Below are 18,407 nucleotides of genomic sequence, written 5' to 3'. Positions count from 1 at the left end.
GGGGAGACCTCATTGAAACTTTCCGAGTGTTGAAAGGCTGAGACTGGGTATATGTGGAAAGGATATTTCCCGTGTGGGGGAGTCTAGGCAAGTCTAGGATAGGGGGGCGTCCTTTTAAAACAGAGATGTGGAAAAAATTCTTTAGCCAGAGGTTGGTGAATTTGTGGAATTTATTACCACAGGCAGTTGTGAAGGCCACGTTGTTGGGTGTATTTAAGGCAAAGGTTGGTAGGTTCTTGATTGGACATGGCATCAAAGTTTACAGGGAGAAGGCCGAGGAATGGGGTTCAGGAGGGGAAAAAAGGACCAGCATGATTGAATGGCAGAGCAGATTTGATGGGCCAAATGGCCTAATTATGCCCCTATGCCTTATGGTCTACGAGACTACAGTCAATTCACTCCCAACCCAGCACCCACAGATCAAATCCAACACCCGCAGACTACTCCAGCACCCACAGATTCTACACCATGCCCAGAGGCAACACCCAGCACCCACAGACCCCACCCAGAATCGCAGGCCCCACCATGTATCCATCGAACCCATCTAGTACCCATAGACTTGACACTGACCCCACCAAAAATCCACAGACTCCACCTGGAACCCACAGACCCCACCGTGTACCCACTAAAACCCATCTAGTACCCATAGACCTGACACTGACCCCACCCAGCACCCACTGACCCCCACTATGTACCCACCAAACCCAGTTGGTACCCGTAGACCTCCCACTGACCCCACCCAGCACCCACAGACTCCACAGCACCCACAGGCCCCACCGGGTGTCCATCAAACCCATCTCATACCCATAGACCCGGCACTGGCCCCACCCAGCACCCATTGACCCCAGCATGTACCCACTAAAACCCATCTAGTGCCCACAGACATCCCACTGGCCCCACCCAGCACCCACTGACCCCACCTAGTACTCACAGACGTCTCCATGTACCCACCAAACCCATTTACTACCCATCGACCTCCCACAGACCCCACCCAGCACCCATTGAACCCATCTAGAACCCATCAACCTCCTACAGACTTCACCCAGCACCCACTGAACCCATCTAGAACCCATCGACATCCCACAGACTCCACCCAGCACCCATTGAACCCACCAAACCCATTTACTACCCGTCGGCCTCCCACAGACCCCACCCAGCACCCATTGAACCCATCTAGTACCCATCGACCTACCATAGACCCCACCCAGCACCCATTGAACCCATCTAGTACCCATCGACCTCCCACAGACCCCACCCAGCACCCACTGAACCCATCAAACCCATTTACTACCCATGGACCTCCCACAGACCCCACCCAGCACCCATTGAACCCATCTAGAACCCATCAACATCCCATAGACCCCACCCAGCACCCACTGAACCCATCAAACCCATTTACTACCCATCGACCTCCCACAGACCCCACCCAGCACCCATTGAACCCATCTAGAACCCATCAACATCCCATAGACCCCACCCAGCACCTACAGACTCCACCACGTACCCACCGAACCCAACTAGTAGCCATAGACCCACCCAGCACCCAGCACCCAACACCAACAAGATGGGGAGACTTGAAGGAACAATATTTTATTTGTAAGCTTGGTCACAGAGATGCAGGAGATTCAGAAATATGTGTGATCCAGGAGTTGAGATCCATGGGTCAGGGGCATAGGTTGGGGGTCAGAGGCACAGCCCGCGGGCCAGAGACACAAGTTGAGTGTCACTATCCAAAGATGCAGCCAGGTGGAGGTGTCAGTGTCCCCCAACCTGTGAGGCATTCTGCCCAGGGTTAGCATGTGCTGGTTGGCAGTGGGAGTTGGGCATTTGGCTGCTCTCCTGCCCATCCCTGGGCTCCAGCATCCTGGGTACTGCCCTACCCATGGAATCTCAGACCCCACTGTCGTGAACCCTCATGTGCTACCCTCCTCCAGGATCCTGTGAGCCAGGCCTGACCTGGGCCACCCTGAGGTGGGTTCACTTCAGGTACTCGTCACTGTCCTGTGATAGATGCAGGGTCTTGAGCCGGGGCTGAAGGGTCTTCAGGTCTCCCATCAGCCTCTGCAGGGAGGCTTGGGTGAAGGGGGGCTGGTTGGGCAGCATCAGGCTCTGGAGAATGGCCTCCTCGAGTGGCGGCAACAAAGGCCTCAGGCTGTAGAGGTTCTGGCACTGCAGGTTCAGTGCGCCAACCTTCCCCTGCAGACCACCCAGCTGGTGGAAGGAGGCGCGCAGGTGGGCCTGGGCCTCAGACAGCTGCCCCCGCCGCTCCTTCAGTTCCTGCTCAGCCCCCGCAATCTCGCTGAGCTCCATCTCGAGCTGCTGGGCCTGGGCCTGCAGCTCAGGCAGCTCCCCACCCAGCCGCTCGAGCAGCTGCTCGTCCTTGGAGACGCTGGAGCGGAGCTGGGAGCTGTCGTCCGCTGCCACCTCCACCTGCGACTTGCTCAACTGGCGCTCCTTCTCAAAGGCCACAGCCATCGGGATCCCTGTGGTGGGGAGGGTAGAGGGGAAAGTGAGGCAAGTGACCACCCCCCTTCCCAGGGCCACCCGCTTCCGACCCCTCTCATCCCATTCACACCTAACCAAACCCACAGCCACGGGAATTGCAGGGGGAGGGGAAAATGAGACGGGGTGATATCCTCCCACACCCTCATCCCCTCCATCCCACCCACAACCCCTCCACCTGTAACGCCTCCCACAACCCCTGCATCAGATCAGTGCAGGCCACTGCTGACCACAGGTTTAACCATATCTCGCTGGTGCCTCCACCCAAGTTTAAGTGTTGACCACTGTTGATTAGTGCCCTTCCCAGATGACCAACAATGACTAGTGCTGACTATGGCTGACCACCGTTTACCAGTGATTCCCCCCCCCCCCGGTGATTTCCCCACTGATAACCAGCATTGACTAGTGCCCGCTCACTGTTGACCGCCGTTTAGCACCTTTGGGCAGCACCCTCCCCGAAGACTCACCCACACAGGGCAGCAGAAAGCTGAGCCCAATGCCGACGTCTCGCCCAGTCTGCTTCTCTCCGGCCTTGGCGCGAGCCGAACGCAGTGCGTCCTCGGCCTGGCGCAGGGAGACAGTGGCAGCCTGCAGCCGGCCGGCAGCCAGCTCCTTCTCGCTCTCCATCTGCCGCACCTTGGTCTGGAGCTCCTGCAGAGCCGCGCTCTTTTCCCGGCGCTGGGTGCTCAGCTGACCGTACTGCGCCGTTGCCTTCTCGCACACCTGGTCCATCTGCTCGGACGCCTCCTGTGCGTGGCCGACTGCCAGCTTGGCCCCCTTGCTGGCCAACTCCACCTGCTGCTGGATCCCGTCCACATCCAGCTCCTGGCCGCCAGGAGGGCTGCTGAGTGCAGTCCGCACCACTTTCAGCAGTGCGCCCAGGCTCTGCACCAGATGGGGCAGCGCACGCTCCTCAAACATCCGCTCCACATCCTCCTCCATGGTCACTGCAATCACAGGATCAGTGATTCCATTTACCACCCGAGAGTGCAGACAGTATACAACCTGAAATTCTTACTCTTCACCGACATCCATGAAACAGAAGAAAATCCCCGAAAGTCAGAAAATTTAGAACCCTTCCCTCCCGCGCACAAGCAGCAGCAAAGCATCACCCTGTCCCTTTCACTCCCCCCACTTACTCCCGAAGAAAGCATCAGCTGCCCCCACCATCCACCATGAAAACGACAGGTAAGCCCCCAAGAGACAGTGATCTAGAGTCCGTGAAAGACCACTGTTCATCCCAACAACTGGACATGCCACAGGCTTTCTCAGACAGTCAGTATATTGCCAGAGGGGTGCCAAGGTAATACAGTTCCAAAATACATTGCCCAAAATCACAGTCCCAAATTAAACATTTCAGTAAACACAATCCTGAAATGCGCTGTCTGGAAACACAGTCCCAAAATATATTGGCCAAAGACACATTCCCAACGGACACTGCCGGAAACACAGACCTGAAATATGCAGCCTGGAAACACGGTCCAACATGAAACATAGTTCCAAAATACACCATCCGAAACGCAGTCCCAAAACGCCTGCCTGAAAACAGCCCACCCCAAAACATAGTACACAAGTCCAAAAACACAGAGTGCAACACAGCCCACCCTGAAACACCCAGCCACCCAACACCTGCACAAAAATTTCACCCTGAAACACCCAGCCACCCAACAGCACCCACTCCAAACCCAGCACCCACACGCCTTCTTCACACCCTGTCAACCTGTAACACCACCTGCAGGGAGCTATGTACATGTTCCCTACGGTCTACAACACCCCCCCTAGGGACTTGCCGCTCTCTGTGTACGTCCTGTTCTGGAAATTCCCAAAATAAATCACCACCCATTGGGTGAATTGCATCTTCCATTCCAACAGGCACCCTGTCCGTCGTTCGAGATCCCACTGTAACCTCCCTCCCGGTCGTGGTGTCCGGCACAGACATATTAACCACCTCACCTACAATCTCAGCACCCCGTACAGATGACGGACAGCAGTGGACCCAGTCCCGATCCCTGCAGTGCACCACTGGTCGCAGGCTTCTTGTCTGAACGACAACCCACCGCGACCCGCCGCCTCACCTCACCTTCAGCTCTCCACCCAGTTGACGACCGCACCTTCGGTCCACGGGTTCTCACCTTCCAACCCAGCCAGCCCCCGGCAGAGAGGAACGGTGAGGAAGAAAACTGGGAGAGGGACAGAGAGGGGAGGGAGGGAGAGGAAATGGTGGAGGAAGAGCGGGGAGAGAGAAGGGGATGGAGAAAGTTTCGGGGGAGAGGAGAATAGGGCGGAGAGCGAGGGATAGAGAGAAATTCGGATGAAGGGGAGAAAGATCCAAAGGAGGGGGTAGAGAGAGAGGGGGATGGAGAAAAATTCGGAGCAGAGGAGAGAGAGAGGAAACGAGGAAAGAAAGAGGAGACGGAGACCTAATTGTGAAAGAGAGAGGGTGTGGGCGAATGATTGAGGAGAGGGGCAAAGGAACAAAATGGCTGAAGAGAGAATGGATAGATGGATAGTAAAGATCGTGTTGGAGAGAAAGGGGATGGAGGGAGGGAACGTGGAGACAGGGGGAGTAGGGGCGAGGAGGAGGACCGTGAGACTCGGAATGTGGAGAGAAAGGAGAAAATGCAGACACAATGGTGGGTGGGGGATGTGAGGAGGAAGGGGATTGTGGCACCGAGACCGCGGAGGGGTATCTACGAGTCTCTGGGGGAGACCTGGACGCGACGGCGCCCCGTCCGACGAAGCGTTAAGGCAGAAGGAGAAAGGTCGGAGAAATTCTATCACCACAGTTCGCCGCCCCCTCCCCTCTCATCCCCAGCCTCCCCTCCTTCCATCCATCCACCCACTAACCCCACTTCCCCACCCCTCCGCCCTAATTACCTTCCCCAGTCGTAGGCACCTGTCCCGACGCCGAGCGAACCTCAGCCGCGAGTCCCGCAGGTGACAGGCGCAACTGCGTGCGGGAAGGAAGGGAGCGGGGGAGGGAAGGAGGGAGCGCTGGGGGAGGAGGGAAGGGAGGGAGCACCGCGGAGGAAAGAGAGCGGAACGGGGGGGAAAGGAGGGAGCGCGATGTCGGGGCGAGGAATGTGCAGACGGGGAGTGAGCGGCTGACGCGGACAGCGACTCACCGACGTCCACTCAGCCGCCAAGGTCCCGGAATGGGGCAGACTGATTTGGAAATTTTCCAGAAGTCCGGGACATCTGGACCAGCCGCCAGCTGGGTGAAGGCAGAGCAGTCCCGACAGGCCGAATGGCCAACTCCTGCTCTCCTTTCGTATATCCAGATAAGCAGTCTGCCCCCTCCTCTCTCAGACAGACTGACCCGTCCTTTACAGACAGTCTGACCACTCGAGTCCCATACATTCCATCCCAGAAAACCTGACCCCTCCTGTTCCAGACAAACCAGCCTCCTACCTCAGATAGACCCATAAAACCATAAGATATAGGAGCAGAATTAGGCCATTTGGCCCATCGAATCTGCTCTGCCATTTCATCAAGGCTGATCCATTTTCCTCTCAGCCCCAATCTCCTGCCTTCTCCCCATATCCCTTCTTGCCCTGACCAATCAAGAATCTATCTACGCTGCCTTAAATAAATATGAAGACTTGGCCTCCACAGCAGCATCTGGCAACTAATTCCACAGATTCAGCCTTCCTAAACCAGACAGACAGACCCATACAGTCGAGACAGTCTGAACCCTCCCGTCCCAGATGGACTGCCTCCTTCTGTCCCAGGCAGCCCGACACCTCCCTTGTCCCAGACAGACTAACCACTCTCCTGTCCCTGACAGACTGACTCCTCCCGTCTCAGTCAGTCACACCCCTGCTATGCCTGACAGACTGATACCTCCTGTACCAGAAAGAATGACCCCTCCTGCTCCAAATAGACTGACCGCTTGCCATTCCCAGACACTCTGTCTTTTCTTATCCCAGACATACTGACAACTCTCCCGTCCTTTTCAAGCTGACTCCTGTTTCAAGCAGCCTGACCATCCCATCCCAGACAGAATAACCTCTGCAGTCCCAGGCTGACCGCACCCATCCCAGACAGATAACCTCCACCTGTCCCAACCATCTGACCACCCCTGTAATAGACAGACTGGCGCCTCCATTCCTCGATCATCTGCCACCTTCCTATCCCAGACAGTCTGAGCCACATGTCACAGACAGAGTAACCAGTCCCATCCTAGACAGGCTGATTTGTCCAGTCCTAGAGAGTCTGACCAACTGCCCTTTCTCAGACAGGCTGACCCACTCCCCTGTCCCAAACACTCTCACCACTCCTGTCCCAGATAGTCTGACCCTCCTGACCAAGACAGACTGACCCCCCGTCACAGACAGACTGACTCTCAGGTCACAGACAGACTGACAGTCCCGTCACAGACTGACTGACCCTCCCACTGAGACTGACTGACCATCCTATCAGAGACAGACTAACCCTCCCATCACAGACAGACCGACCGTCCTGGACTGACAGACCCTCCTGTCACAGATAGACTGACCCTCCCACTGAGACTGACTAACAATCCTGTCAGAGACAGACTAACCCTCCTGTCACAGACAGACTGACTGACCCTCCCATCATGGACAGAGTGATTCTCTTGTCACGGACTGACTGAACCTGGTGTCATTGACAGATTGACTCCCAGAATGACTGACCCTCCCGTCACAGACAGACTGACCCACCCATCACAGACAGACTGACCCTCCCATCACAGACACATCAATCCTTCCATCACAGACGGACAGACTGACCCTCCCATCACAGACGGACAGATCGACCCTCCCATCACGGACGGACAGACTGACCCTCCCATCACAGACTGACAGACCGACCCTCCCGTCACGAACACCCTGACCCTCCCATCACAGACTGACAGACCGACCCTCCCGTCACGAACACCCTGACCCTCCCATCACAGACAGTCTGACCCTCCTGTTACAGAATGACTGACCCTCCCGTCACAGACTGACAGACCGACCCTCCCGTCACGAACACCCTGACCCTCCCATCACAGACTGACAGACCGACCCTCCCGTCACGAACACCCTGACCCTCCCATCACAGACAGTCTGACCCTCCTGTTACAGAATGACTGACCCTCCCGTCACAGACTGACCCTCCCATCACAGACAGACTGACCTTCCCGTCACGAACACCCTGACCCTCCCGTCACGAACACCCTGACCCTCCCATCACAGACAGTCTGACCCTCCCGTCTCAGACAGACCGACCCTCCCGTCTCAGACAGACCGACCCTGCCATCATGGACAGACTGACCCTCCTGTATCAAACTGATCCTCCCATCACAGACAGTCTGATCCTTCTGTCGCAGACAGAGTGACCATCCTATCCCAGACAGACTGAACCTGTCATCACGGACTGACTGACCCTCCTGTCATCACGGACGGACTGACTGACCCTCCTGTCACACACAGACTGACCCTCCCATCACACACAGACTGTACCTCCTGTCACTGACAAACTGACCCTCCCGTCACAGACCGTGTGACCCTCCTGTCACACACAGACTGACCCTCCCGTCACACACAGACTGTACCTCCTGTCACTGACAGACTGACCCTCCCGTCACAGACTGTGTGACCCTCCTGTCACACACAGACTGACCCTCCCGTCACACACAGACTGAACCTCCTGTCACTGACAGACTGACCCTCCCATCACAGACTGTGTGACCCTCCTGTCACAGACAGACTGACCCTCCCGTCAGAGAGAGACTGACCCTCCCGTCACAGACTGTGTGACCCTCCAGTCACAGACTGACTGACACCCCTGACACAGACAAACTGACCATCCCATCATAGACTGACTGATCTTTCCGTCAGAGACAGGTAACTGACCCTCCTGTAACAGACAGTCTGACTCTCCTATTACAGACCGACAGACCCTCCCGTCACAGACTGACTAACTGAACCTCCCGTCACAGACAGACTGACCCTCCCTTCACAGACTGTGTGACCCTCCAGTCACAGACTGACAGACTCTCCCATCACAGACAGACTGACCCTCCCTTCACAGACTGACTGATCCTCCTGTCACAGACTGACAAACTCTCCCGTCACAGACAGACTGACCATCCCATCACGGACAAACTGACCCTCCTGTGTCAGTCAATTTGACACCTATGCACTCCGTGCAGACACGCTGGCATCCTCTCTCCTGTCACAGACAGTCTAACTACCTATTTTCCAGACACGCTGACCTCTCCAGATAGACTAGCGTCTCTGTTGCTGAGAGACTGATCGCTCCCATCCCAGACAGAGCGTGCCGTCCTGTCCCAGAGAGTCTGACCCCTCCCCCCCAACATGGACACCCTGACCCTCCCGTCACAGACAGACTGACCCTCCCATCACACACAGTCTGACCCTCCCATAACGTACAGACTGACCCTCCCGTCACAGACAGTCTGACCCTCCCGTCACAGACAGACTGACCCTCCCATCACAGACTGACTGACCCTCCCGTCACAGACTGACAGACCGACCCTCCTGTCACGAACACCCTGACCCTCCCATCACAGACTGACAGAACGACCCTCCCGTCACAGACAGACCGACCCTCCCATCACGGATAGACTGACCGACCTTCCCATCACGGACAGACAGACCCTCCCGTCACAGACAGACTGACCCTCCCATCACATACAGTCTGACCCTCCCGTAACGTACAGACTGACCCTCCCATCACAGACAGACTGACCCTCCCATCACAGACTGACAGACCGACCCTCCCATCACGAACACCCTGACCCTCACATCACAGACAGTCTGACCCTCCCGTCACAGACTGACAGACCGACCCTCCCATCACAGACAGATCAATCCTCCCATTACAGACAGACCGACCATCCCGTCACAGACGGACAGACTGACCCTCCCATCACACACAGTCTGACCCTCCCGTAACGTACAGACTGACCCTCCCATCACAGACAGACTGACCCTCCCGTCACAGACTGACAGACCGACCCTCCCATCACAGACAGATCAATCCTCCCATCACAGACAGACCGACCATCCTGTCACAGACGGACAGACTGACCCTCCCATCACGGACGGACAGATCGACCCTCCCATCAGGGACGGACAGATCGACCCTCCCATCAGGGACGGACAGACTGACCCTCCCGTCACAGACACACTGACCCTCCCATCACAGACTGACAGACCGACCCTCCCGTCACAGACAGATCGACCCTCCCATCACAGACAGATCGACCCTTCCATCACAGAGGGACAGATCGACCCTCCTGTCATGGACAGACTGACCATCCTATGCCAGTCGGTCTGCACCCCCCCCCCCACCACCCCGTGCAGACACACTGGCCTCCTCTGTCCAGTCAGATTAACCCCTCCTGTCACAAGAGTCTGATTACCCCTACCCAGACATGCCGACACCTCCTCACCCAAACAGACTGATGCCTCCTGTCTCAGAAAAACTGATTCCTCACATTCAAGATGGAATAACCCCTCCAGTCACATACTGAATGACTTTTCCCATCTCAGACTGTCTGACCAATCTCCTGTCCCAGACACAGTAACCTGTCCCTGCCATTGTCTGACTTTCCCTGTCTATGACAAGCTGTCCCACTCTGTCCCAGACAGTCTGACCTCTTCTAACCCAAACTGTCTGGCCCATCCTAACCCAGACGGACTGACCCCTCATAACCCGGATAGCCTGACCCCTCCTAACTCAGATAGATGTAACCACTTCTATCTCAGATAGATTGACTCCATTCATCCCAGACAGACTGACTCAAACAGCCTGTCCCACTCCCCGACCCAGACAGACTGATGCCTCCTGTCCCAGACAGACTGGCTCCTCCCTTCACAGACTGACAGAAGCCTCCCATCCCAGACTTTCTGCCTGCTCCTCATCCAATGACAAGACACTACTGTCATTCTGGGCCTCACCCCCCCCGTGCTGGGTACAGGAGAGGCCATTCAGCCTGTGAACCGAACCCTACCTGCATCACCCTCAGCACCCTTCTCTACCCCACCCCACCTTATTCCTTGACAGCCTCTGCCAGCCTATCATTCTCGCTGCCTCAGGTGAATTCAGTGACTGGGGTGTCACATCTCGGGGGAGTGTGTTTCCAAGCTTCCTCCCTCATCCCTCTGGGTGAAGACCCTTTCCCCATATGTCAGTCCCATACTGACCAACATGTCATTCCCCCCACCCCTCCGGTCCTGAACCCAGCCTGTGTTTCACTGAGATCATCTCAAATCTGGAGAACAGAACCTTTCACCTGGTTCAGCACACCTCCCACCCCTTCACTCTGCTCTTCCTGTGCTAGGTAGATCTTTGGGTAAGGAGACCAGCGCATAGACCATAGAGAACAGGCAGCGTCCAGGTAAATCTCCTCTACCCCATCTCCAAAGCTTCCAAATCCTTTCTATAGTGAGGCAACCAAATCAGAACACAATCCTCCAGAACCGTCCACCACACTTACCAAGGTCCTGTCTAATTGTTTGGACAGTCTGCTTATCCACTTGAACTATCTCAGGTGAGGCCAACGTACAACTACCCCTCCCAGTCACCCCCTGGGGGTGTGGGGGTAGTTAGGAAGCTGGCACTTGGGAGACTGCAGAGGAGGACAGGGAGTGGGGAGATCATAGACAACATTAATGATGGGAGATGGCACTTCAGCTGAGTGGAGCAGGAGATGGAGGCTGTTGATCTTAGATGATGTACTAGGGGCTGGTAGTCACTGAGGGAGCTGAGTGAGGGAGCAGACTATAGCAGTGACCTGTGATTTCCGCTACCTCCCAGCACTAATCTCCAGCCCCTAATCCCACTTCCCTACCCACACTCCAGACCAATGTTGCCACCAACTCCCACTGACAACACTCACAGACACACAGCAGCCCTGCATTTCAATAGGAGTGTGTGTGTGTGTGTGTGTGTGTGTGTGTGTGTGTGTGTGTGTCAGTATCTCCGTCCTGCTCTCTCAGTAATCTGTAGGCTCTCCACCGCAGTTGTGGGTGTGGGTGTGGGTGTGGGTGTGGGTGTGGGGGGATGGAGTGGTGGGTTTGTGGTTTGGGAGGGTGGGGATGCGGACTGTGACAGTGAATTTCTCTGGGAGAACAAACAGCCGCTGGAGAGAGTGAGGCAATGGAATCAGTGAGTGTGCCCTGGGGGAAGAGGCCATCCCCAGCCACTGCCTCCTGTTTACCTTCCTGATCCTGATCCTGCCATTTCCATCCTGGGGAAATGTTTTGTTCTTTCCAGTGACTGGCAGCAGAACCCAGGGGAATTCACCAAAAACACAGCCTTCCCCCACCCATCAAAAACAACCGGAGACAACAGCCACAATTGGCCAAACAGGCTGCAGCTTGTAGGGAGTCAACTCTTCACCCGGCAAGGAAATCCCGGCCCCACAGAGGCTACCCGACGTACTGACCACTCTGACCACCCTCTCAGCCACACCCTCCCATTACCCTCAACCCTACGCTTTACACATATACACCACCCATTACCCCCAACTCACCCGTTACCCCACACCCCACCCGTTACCCCAACCCTACCCATTACCCCAACCCTACCCTTTACCCCACAACCCACCCATTACCTCACAACCCACCCATTACCCCACAACTCACCCATTACCCACCCCACCCATTACCCACAACCCACAACTCACCCATTACCCCAACCCTACCCTTTACCCCACAACCCACCCATTACCCTCAACCCTACCCTATACCCCACAACCCACCCATTACCCTCAACCCTACCCTTTACCCCACAACCTTACCCTTAACTCCACAACCCTACACTTTACACACACCCCACCCATTACCCCCAACTCACCCGTTACCCCAACCCACCCATTACCCCCAACCCTACACTTTACACACACACACACACCACCCATTACCTCACACCCCACCTGTTACCCCAACCCTACCCATTACCCCAACCCTACCCATTACCCCCAACCCTACCCTTTACCCCACAACCCACCCATTACCCTAACCCACCCATTACCCCACACCCCACCTATTACCCACAACCCACCCATTACCCCAACCCTACCCTTTACCCCACAACCCACCCATTACCCTCAACCCTACCCTTTACCCCACAACCCACCCATTATCCCACACCCCACCCATTACCCCCAACCCTACCCATTACCCCTGACCCTATCCATTACTTCCACACCCACCCATTACTACACCCCACCCCCTCCCCCAAACCTACCCATTACCTCCACACCCCACGTTTCACCCCCAACCCTACCCATTACACCCACACCTAACCCATTACTCCACAGCCCACCAATTACCCCGACCCTACCCATTACACCCACACCCCACTCCTCACCCCTGACCCTACCATTACTCCCACACCCACCCATTACCGCCACACTATTACATTCAAGGGTGAGAGAGACAATCATGTGGGCTGGGGAAGGAGGAATATCTGGGGTGAGAGAGGTATACATCTTGGAATGTGAGAGAGAGGAACATCTGGGGGAGAGAGAGGAACATCTGGGATGAGAGAGAGGAACATCTGGGTTTGTGAGAGAAACAGCTGGGTGTGTGAGTGTGCAACAGCTGGGTGTGAGTGAGAGGAACATCTGGGTGTGAGAGAGAGGAACAGCTGGGTGTGTGAGAGAGGAACAGCTGGGTGTAAGAGAGAGGAACATCTGGGTTTGTGAGAGAGAAACAGCTGGGTGTGAGAGTGCAGAACATCTGGGTTTGTGAGAGAAACATCTGGGTGTGTGTGTGCAACAGCTGGGTGTGAGAGAGAGGAACTGCTGGGTGTGTGAGAGAGTAACATCTGGGTGTGAGGGAGAGGAACATCTGGGTGTGAGAGAGGAACAGCTGGGTGTAAGAGTGCTAGGTTTGTGAGAGAGAAACATCTGGGTGTGAGAGAGAGGAACATCTGGGTGTGTGAGAAAGGAACATCTGGGTGTGAGAGAGAAGAACATCTGGGTGTGAGAGAGAGGAACAGCTGCGTGTGAGAGAGAGGAACATCTGGGTTTGAGAGAGAGAGAGGAACATCTGGGTTTGTGAGAGAGAGAGAGAGGGGAACATCTGGGTTTGTGAGAGTGTGGAACATCTGGGTGTGAGAACATCTGGGGGTGAGGGGGGGAGAGAGAGGGGGTTTGAGGGAGGGGAACATCTGGGCAAGGGAAAGCAACATCTGGGGATGAAGGAGAGGAACATCCTTGGTAAGAGAGAGGAACATCTGGGTGTTAAAAGGCTGTATAGATGGGGTCAGAGAGAGGGAAACAGTTGGATATTGTGTCCTGGGTTCAGTGTTTGCTCTGCTGTAAAAATTATGCCGATAAGGTAGAGAGAATTCAGAGGAGATTTATGATGCCGTTGCCAGGGGTTCGGAGACTGAATCCTGGATAGAGGGTTGGCGTGTAAGGAATAAGTGTTTAAAATCGAGAGGACTGGAGGTAGTGTGAATGTGTACAGTCATTTCCCCAGGGTAGGCGAATCAGGAAGCTGAGGGCACAGGTTTAAGGTGAGAGGGGAGAGGTTTAATAGGAACCTGAGGGGGGAAGCTTTTCACCCAGAGGGTGGTCAGTATATGGAATGAGCTGCCACACGAGATGGTTGAGGCAAGTTCATTAACAACATTTAAAAAACAGATGGACAGGCTCATGGCTAGGAAAGGTTTGGAAGGTTATGGACAAAACACTGACAGATGGGACTGGCTTGGAGGGGCCACACTGCTCAGCAGGGAGCAGATAGGCCGAGGTGTCTGTCTCCGTGCTGGGTTGCCCTATGACAAATGTCAGAGTTTGCCTGCAACTGTAGGGGAACTGAGGCTGTGTGCATGTCTGTGTGTGTGTGTGTGTGTGTGTGTGTGTGTGTGTGTGTGTGTGTGTGTGTGTGTGTGTGTGTGTGTGTGTGTCTGTCTGTCTCTGTGTGTCTGTGTATATGTCTATGTGTGTGTGTCTGTGTGTGTCTGTGTGTGTGTATGTGTGTGTGTGTGTGTGTGTATGTGTGTATATGTCTATGTGTGTGTGTGTATGTGTATGTCTGTGTATGTGTGTGTGTGTGTGTATGTGGGTGTCTGTGTGAGAGTGTGTGTCTGTGTGTCTGTGTGTGTGTGTGTTAGTGTGTGTGTGAGTCCATGTGGGTGTACCTGTATGTGTATGTGAGTGTGTAGTTGTACGTACTGTGTGAGGTATTATAATCTGTGAGTGAGGTATTGTGCACTGTGTTGTTTGCTTCTGAGCTTGTCCTGGATTACGATGTACCCCGTTGTGACGCACTACTGAATACCAGCCAGCGACCGCAGGAACAGCTGCAAGCGGATTCCCATGGGACGCACAGTGGGAGAATTGCTGTTGGGAGACACCCAGTGACATCACCAGCTGCTGTCTCGGTTAACTCTCCACTCCCCACAGGTGTTCTCCCAGGGTGCTGTCCTTTAGGGGTAGAGCTCCCATTAGTGGCAGGAACAATGTCAGAGCAGAGACCAGGGTTGGGTTGAGCGGGTCCCGGGTCCTGCGTCCCGGGTCCCCGATGCATTGGCTGGTTGTGTTGATGGAGGACACTGCCTGCAGGAGACAGACATTGTCAGCACTCTGGTGATGTCAGAGCAGTGCTGGGACCACTTCTTTTTATGCTGGATATAAATGACTTAGATGATGGAATAGTTGGCTTTGTTGCCAAGTTTGCAGATGATACGAAGATTGGTGGAGGGGCAGGTGTTGAGGGAACAGCTAGGCTGCAGAAGGACTTCGACAGATTAGGAGAATGGGCAAGAAAGTGGCAAATGAAATACAATGTTGGAAAATGCATGGTCATGCACTTTGGTAGTAGAAATAAATATGCAAACTATTTTGTAAACGGGGAGAAAATCCAGGAATCTGAGATGCAGAGGGACTCGGGAGTCCTTGTGCAGAACACCCTGAAGGTTAACTTACAAGTCAAGTCGGAAGTGAGGAAGACAAATGCAATGTTAGCATTCATTTCAACGGGTCTAGCATACAGAGCAGGGATGTGATGCAGAGGCTTTATAAGGCGTTGGTGAGGCCTCACCTTCAGTATTGTGAACAGTTTTGGACTCCTCATCTAAGAAAAGATGTGCTGGCATTGGAGAGGGTCCAGAGGAGGTTCACAAGGATGATTCCAGGAATGAAAGGGTTATTATACGAGGAGCGTTTGATGGCTCTGGGTCTGTACTCGCTGGAATTCAGAAAGATGAGGGGGGGGATCTCATTGAAACCTTTTGAATGTTGAAAGGCCTAGACACAGTCGATGAGTAAAGGATGTTTCCCATGATGGGAGAGTCTAGGACAAGAGGGCGTCAGGATAGAGGGGCGCCCTTTCAAAACAGAGTTGCGGAGAAATTTCTTTAACCAAAAGGTGGTGAATTTGTGGAATCTGTTGCCACCTGCAGCTGTAGGGGCCAGGTTGTTGGGTATATTTAAGGCAGAGATTGATAGGTCCTTGATTGGACATGGCATCAAAGGTTACAGGGAGAAGGCCAGGAACTGGGGTTGAGGAGGAGGAAAAAAAAGTATCAGCCATGGTTGAATGGCAGAGCAGACTCAATGGACCAGATAGTCTAATTCTGCTCCTATGTCTTATGGTCTTATGACGGGGAAGATGGTTTATGAGACTAGAGAGCTTGATGAAAGGAGACTGAAAGAGATGTGGAGGATGGTTTATGAGACCAGATATCTCAGTGATAGGAGGCCGAGTGTGATGGGGAAGATAATTTATGGAACGAGGTAACCATAAGACCACAAGTTAGGAGCAAGATTAGGCCATTTGCTCCTTCGAGTGTGCTCCGCCATTTCATCATGACTGATCCAATTTTCCTCTCAGCCTCAGTCTCTTGCCTTCTCCCCATATCCCTTCATGCTCTGACCAATCAGGAATCTATCAATCTCTGGCCCATAAAGACTTGGCCTCCACAGCTGCCTGTGGCAACAAATTCCACAGACTTACCATTTTGTGGCTAAAGAAATTCCTCCTCATTTTCATTCTTAAAACACGCCCCTCTGTCCTGAGGCTGTGTCCACTGGTTTTAAACTCTCCCATCATAGGAAACATCCTCCCCACTTCCAGTCTATCGAGGCCTTTCACCATTTAATAGGTTTCAAATAGGTCACCCCTCATCTTTCTGAATTCCAGTAAAACAGGCTCAGAGCCATCAAATGTCCTTCAGATGAGAAGCTGTTCAATCCTGGAATCATTTTCATAAACCTCCTTTGAACCCTCTTCAGTTTCAGCACATCTTTTCTGAGAGAAGGGGGCCAAAAATTGCTCACAATACTCCAAGTGAGGTATCACCAGTGCTTTATAAAGTCTCAACACAAATTACAGTCTCTCCAATCCTGATGACAGCAGACTGAGAGTGATGGGAGGATGGTTTACGAGACAAGGCATCTCCCATGTTTTGTCCTGTACATTGCCCGGCCTGTGTTTCCTCTTTAACTCATGTTGCAGTTCCCTGGAACCCTACAATTACCTTCCATTACCAGCACCTGATGGGGACTGATTAAAGACAAGGCCACCCCCACTCCCCCCCATTCTGCAGCCAGCGCTACCATATCTCACATGACCCTTTTCCCCTTCACCCCTGACTTTAATAAAATAAATATCTGGTTTGTAATTCCTGTTGTGGACTGACTCCCTTATGTCACTTCCTGAGAGTGGAGGTTGTAGCATAATGGGGACTCTCCAATTTATTTTACTTTTGAAAGGATAGGCCTAAGTTGTGTTTGGATTTCTTTGTAGTGTGTTTTTTTTTGTCTGTTTGTTACTTTGTTTTGTGGTGTGATGTGCTGTTTATCTCCCTGGGTACAACTGCTGCTGGGTGAGGTTGGTTGTTTGAGTTCTGTTACGTTAATTAGTATATGACTACCTTGCTAAGATAGGGAGTGTTCCAGCTGGACAGAGTAAGCAGTTCTCCCTGCGGTTCACACCTTTATCATTTTTTCTTTGTTGTTTTTGAGGTTATCCCGGAGGAAGTGTTTCAGGACTGCATGACCTTTAGACTGATGGCTGATGCTTCCTGAAGGCTTGCTTTTAAAGTCACCGCTTGCCCAGTACACCTCAGAAAATGGGTAGGATAGAGAAAAAGCCAGACAGGTACGTGGGACGGGGCAGGGGCTGGGGGGGGGGGCGTGTGCATTGGAGTTCTCATTTGTCTGTTTGGTTAGATCTACACTTACTCTGTATTGTCTAGATTAGTACTCATTGACCATTCTCAGTCTGCAGTCGGGGTGTGGGGGGAGGATGAGAGTGAGAGGGGAAGCCTTTTAGGACCGAGATGAGGAAAAACTTCTTCACACAGAGAGCGGTGAATCTGTGGAATTCTCTGCCACAGGAAACAGTTGAGGCCAGTTCATTGGCTATATTTAAGAGGGAGTTAGATATGGCCCTTGTGACTACGGGGGTCAGGGGGTATGGAGAGAAGGCAGGTACAGGGTTCTGAGTTGGATGATCAGCCATGATCATACTGAGTGGCGGTGCAGGTTCGAAGGGCCGAATGGCCTACTCCTGCACCTATTTTCTATGTTTCTAGGTTTCTATGAGAGCATTAGTGAATTGGTTAAGCCAGGAGAGTAAAAGTGACAACATTTTAGACACTTTTGTGGTGGGTCCATGATCGGTTCTGTGTGAAGTTCTAGCTTTGAACTTATTTGTAGACTAATACCCCGAGTTTTGATAATTAGGATGACTGACAAGCTCCATTGGAGAATTGTGGTGCTTGTTTGGGGTGGGTAATCCACTCTGTGCTATGTTGGTAGTTGAGGGTAACATCTAGTTCTACTTTTGTAGTTGTGGTCTTAATGGCGAATTTGTAGAGAGAGCAAAATTGGCTCCAACCACATTCAGTGCATAGGTAGCTGTGTGCTGTACTGGGCCCTCTTGGTTAGTGTTGCTTTTTATTAAACACCC

The 18,407-nt window shown here is 53.5% G+C and overlaps 1 protein-coding gene across 1 annotated transcript; it reads right to left on the bottom strand.

Moving 5' to 3' along the window:
• Positions 1 to 1,574: 1,574 nt before the first annotated feature.
• On the bottom strand, positions 1,575 to 5,593 carry LOC140201097 (uncharacterized). The gene is made up of 3 exons (XM_072264694.1): positions 5,380 to 5,593; positions 2,970 to 3,449; positions 1,575 to 2,483 (listed from the first exon to the last, which is right to left on the bottom strand). The coding sequence occupies exons 2-3, from the start codon at positions 3,442 to 3,444 to the stop codon at positions 1,978 to 1,980; spliced, it is 981 nt and encodes a 326-aa protein (XP_072120795.1). The 5' UTR covers positions 3,445 to 3,449; positions 5,380 to 5,593; the 3' UTR covers positions 1,575 to 1,977.
• Between the last annotated feature and the right edge of the window lie 12,814 nt (positions 5,594 to 18,407).

This window comes from Mobula birostris, chromosome 8 (genome assembly GCF_030028105.1).
Source record: "Mobula birostris isolate sMobBir1 chromosome 8, sMobBir1.hap1, whole genome shotgun sequence".
Classification (NCBI taxonomy): Eukaryota; Metazoa; Chordata; class Chondrichthyes; order Myliobatiformes; family Myliobatidae; genus Mobula; species Mobula birostris.
This window is presented reverse-complemented; position numbering and strand designations above follow the sequence as displayed.

Coding starts and splice junctions, on each gene's coding strand:
- LOC140201097 (XM_072264694.1), bottom strand. CDS start 3,444: ATGGAGGAGGATGTGGAGCGGATGTTTGAGGAGCGTGCGCTGCCCCAT. Junction 2,484..2,969: donor CTTTCTGCTGCCCTGTGTGG/GTGAGTCTTCGG, acceptor TCCCCACCACAG/GGATCCCGATGGCTGTGGCC.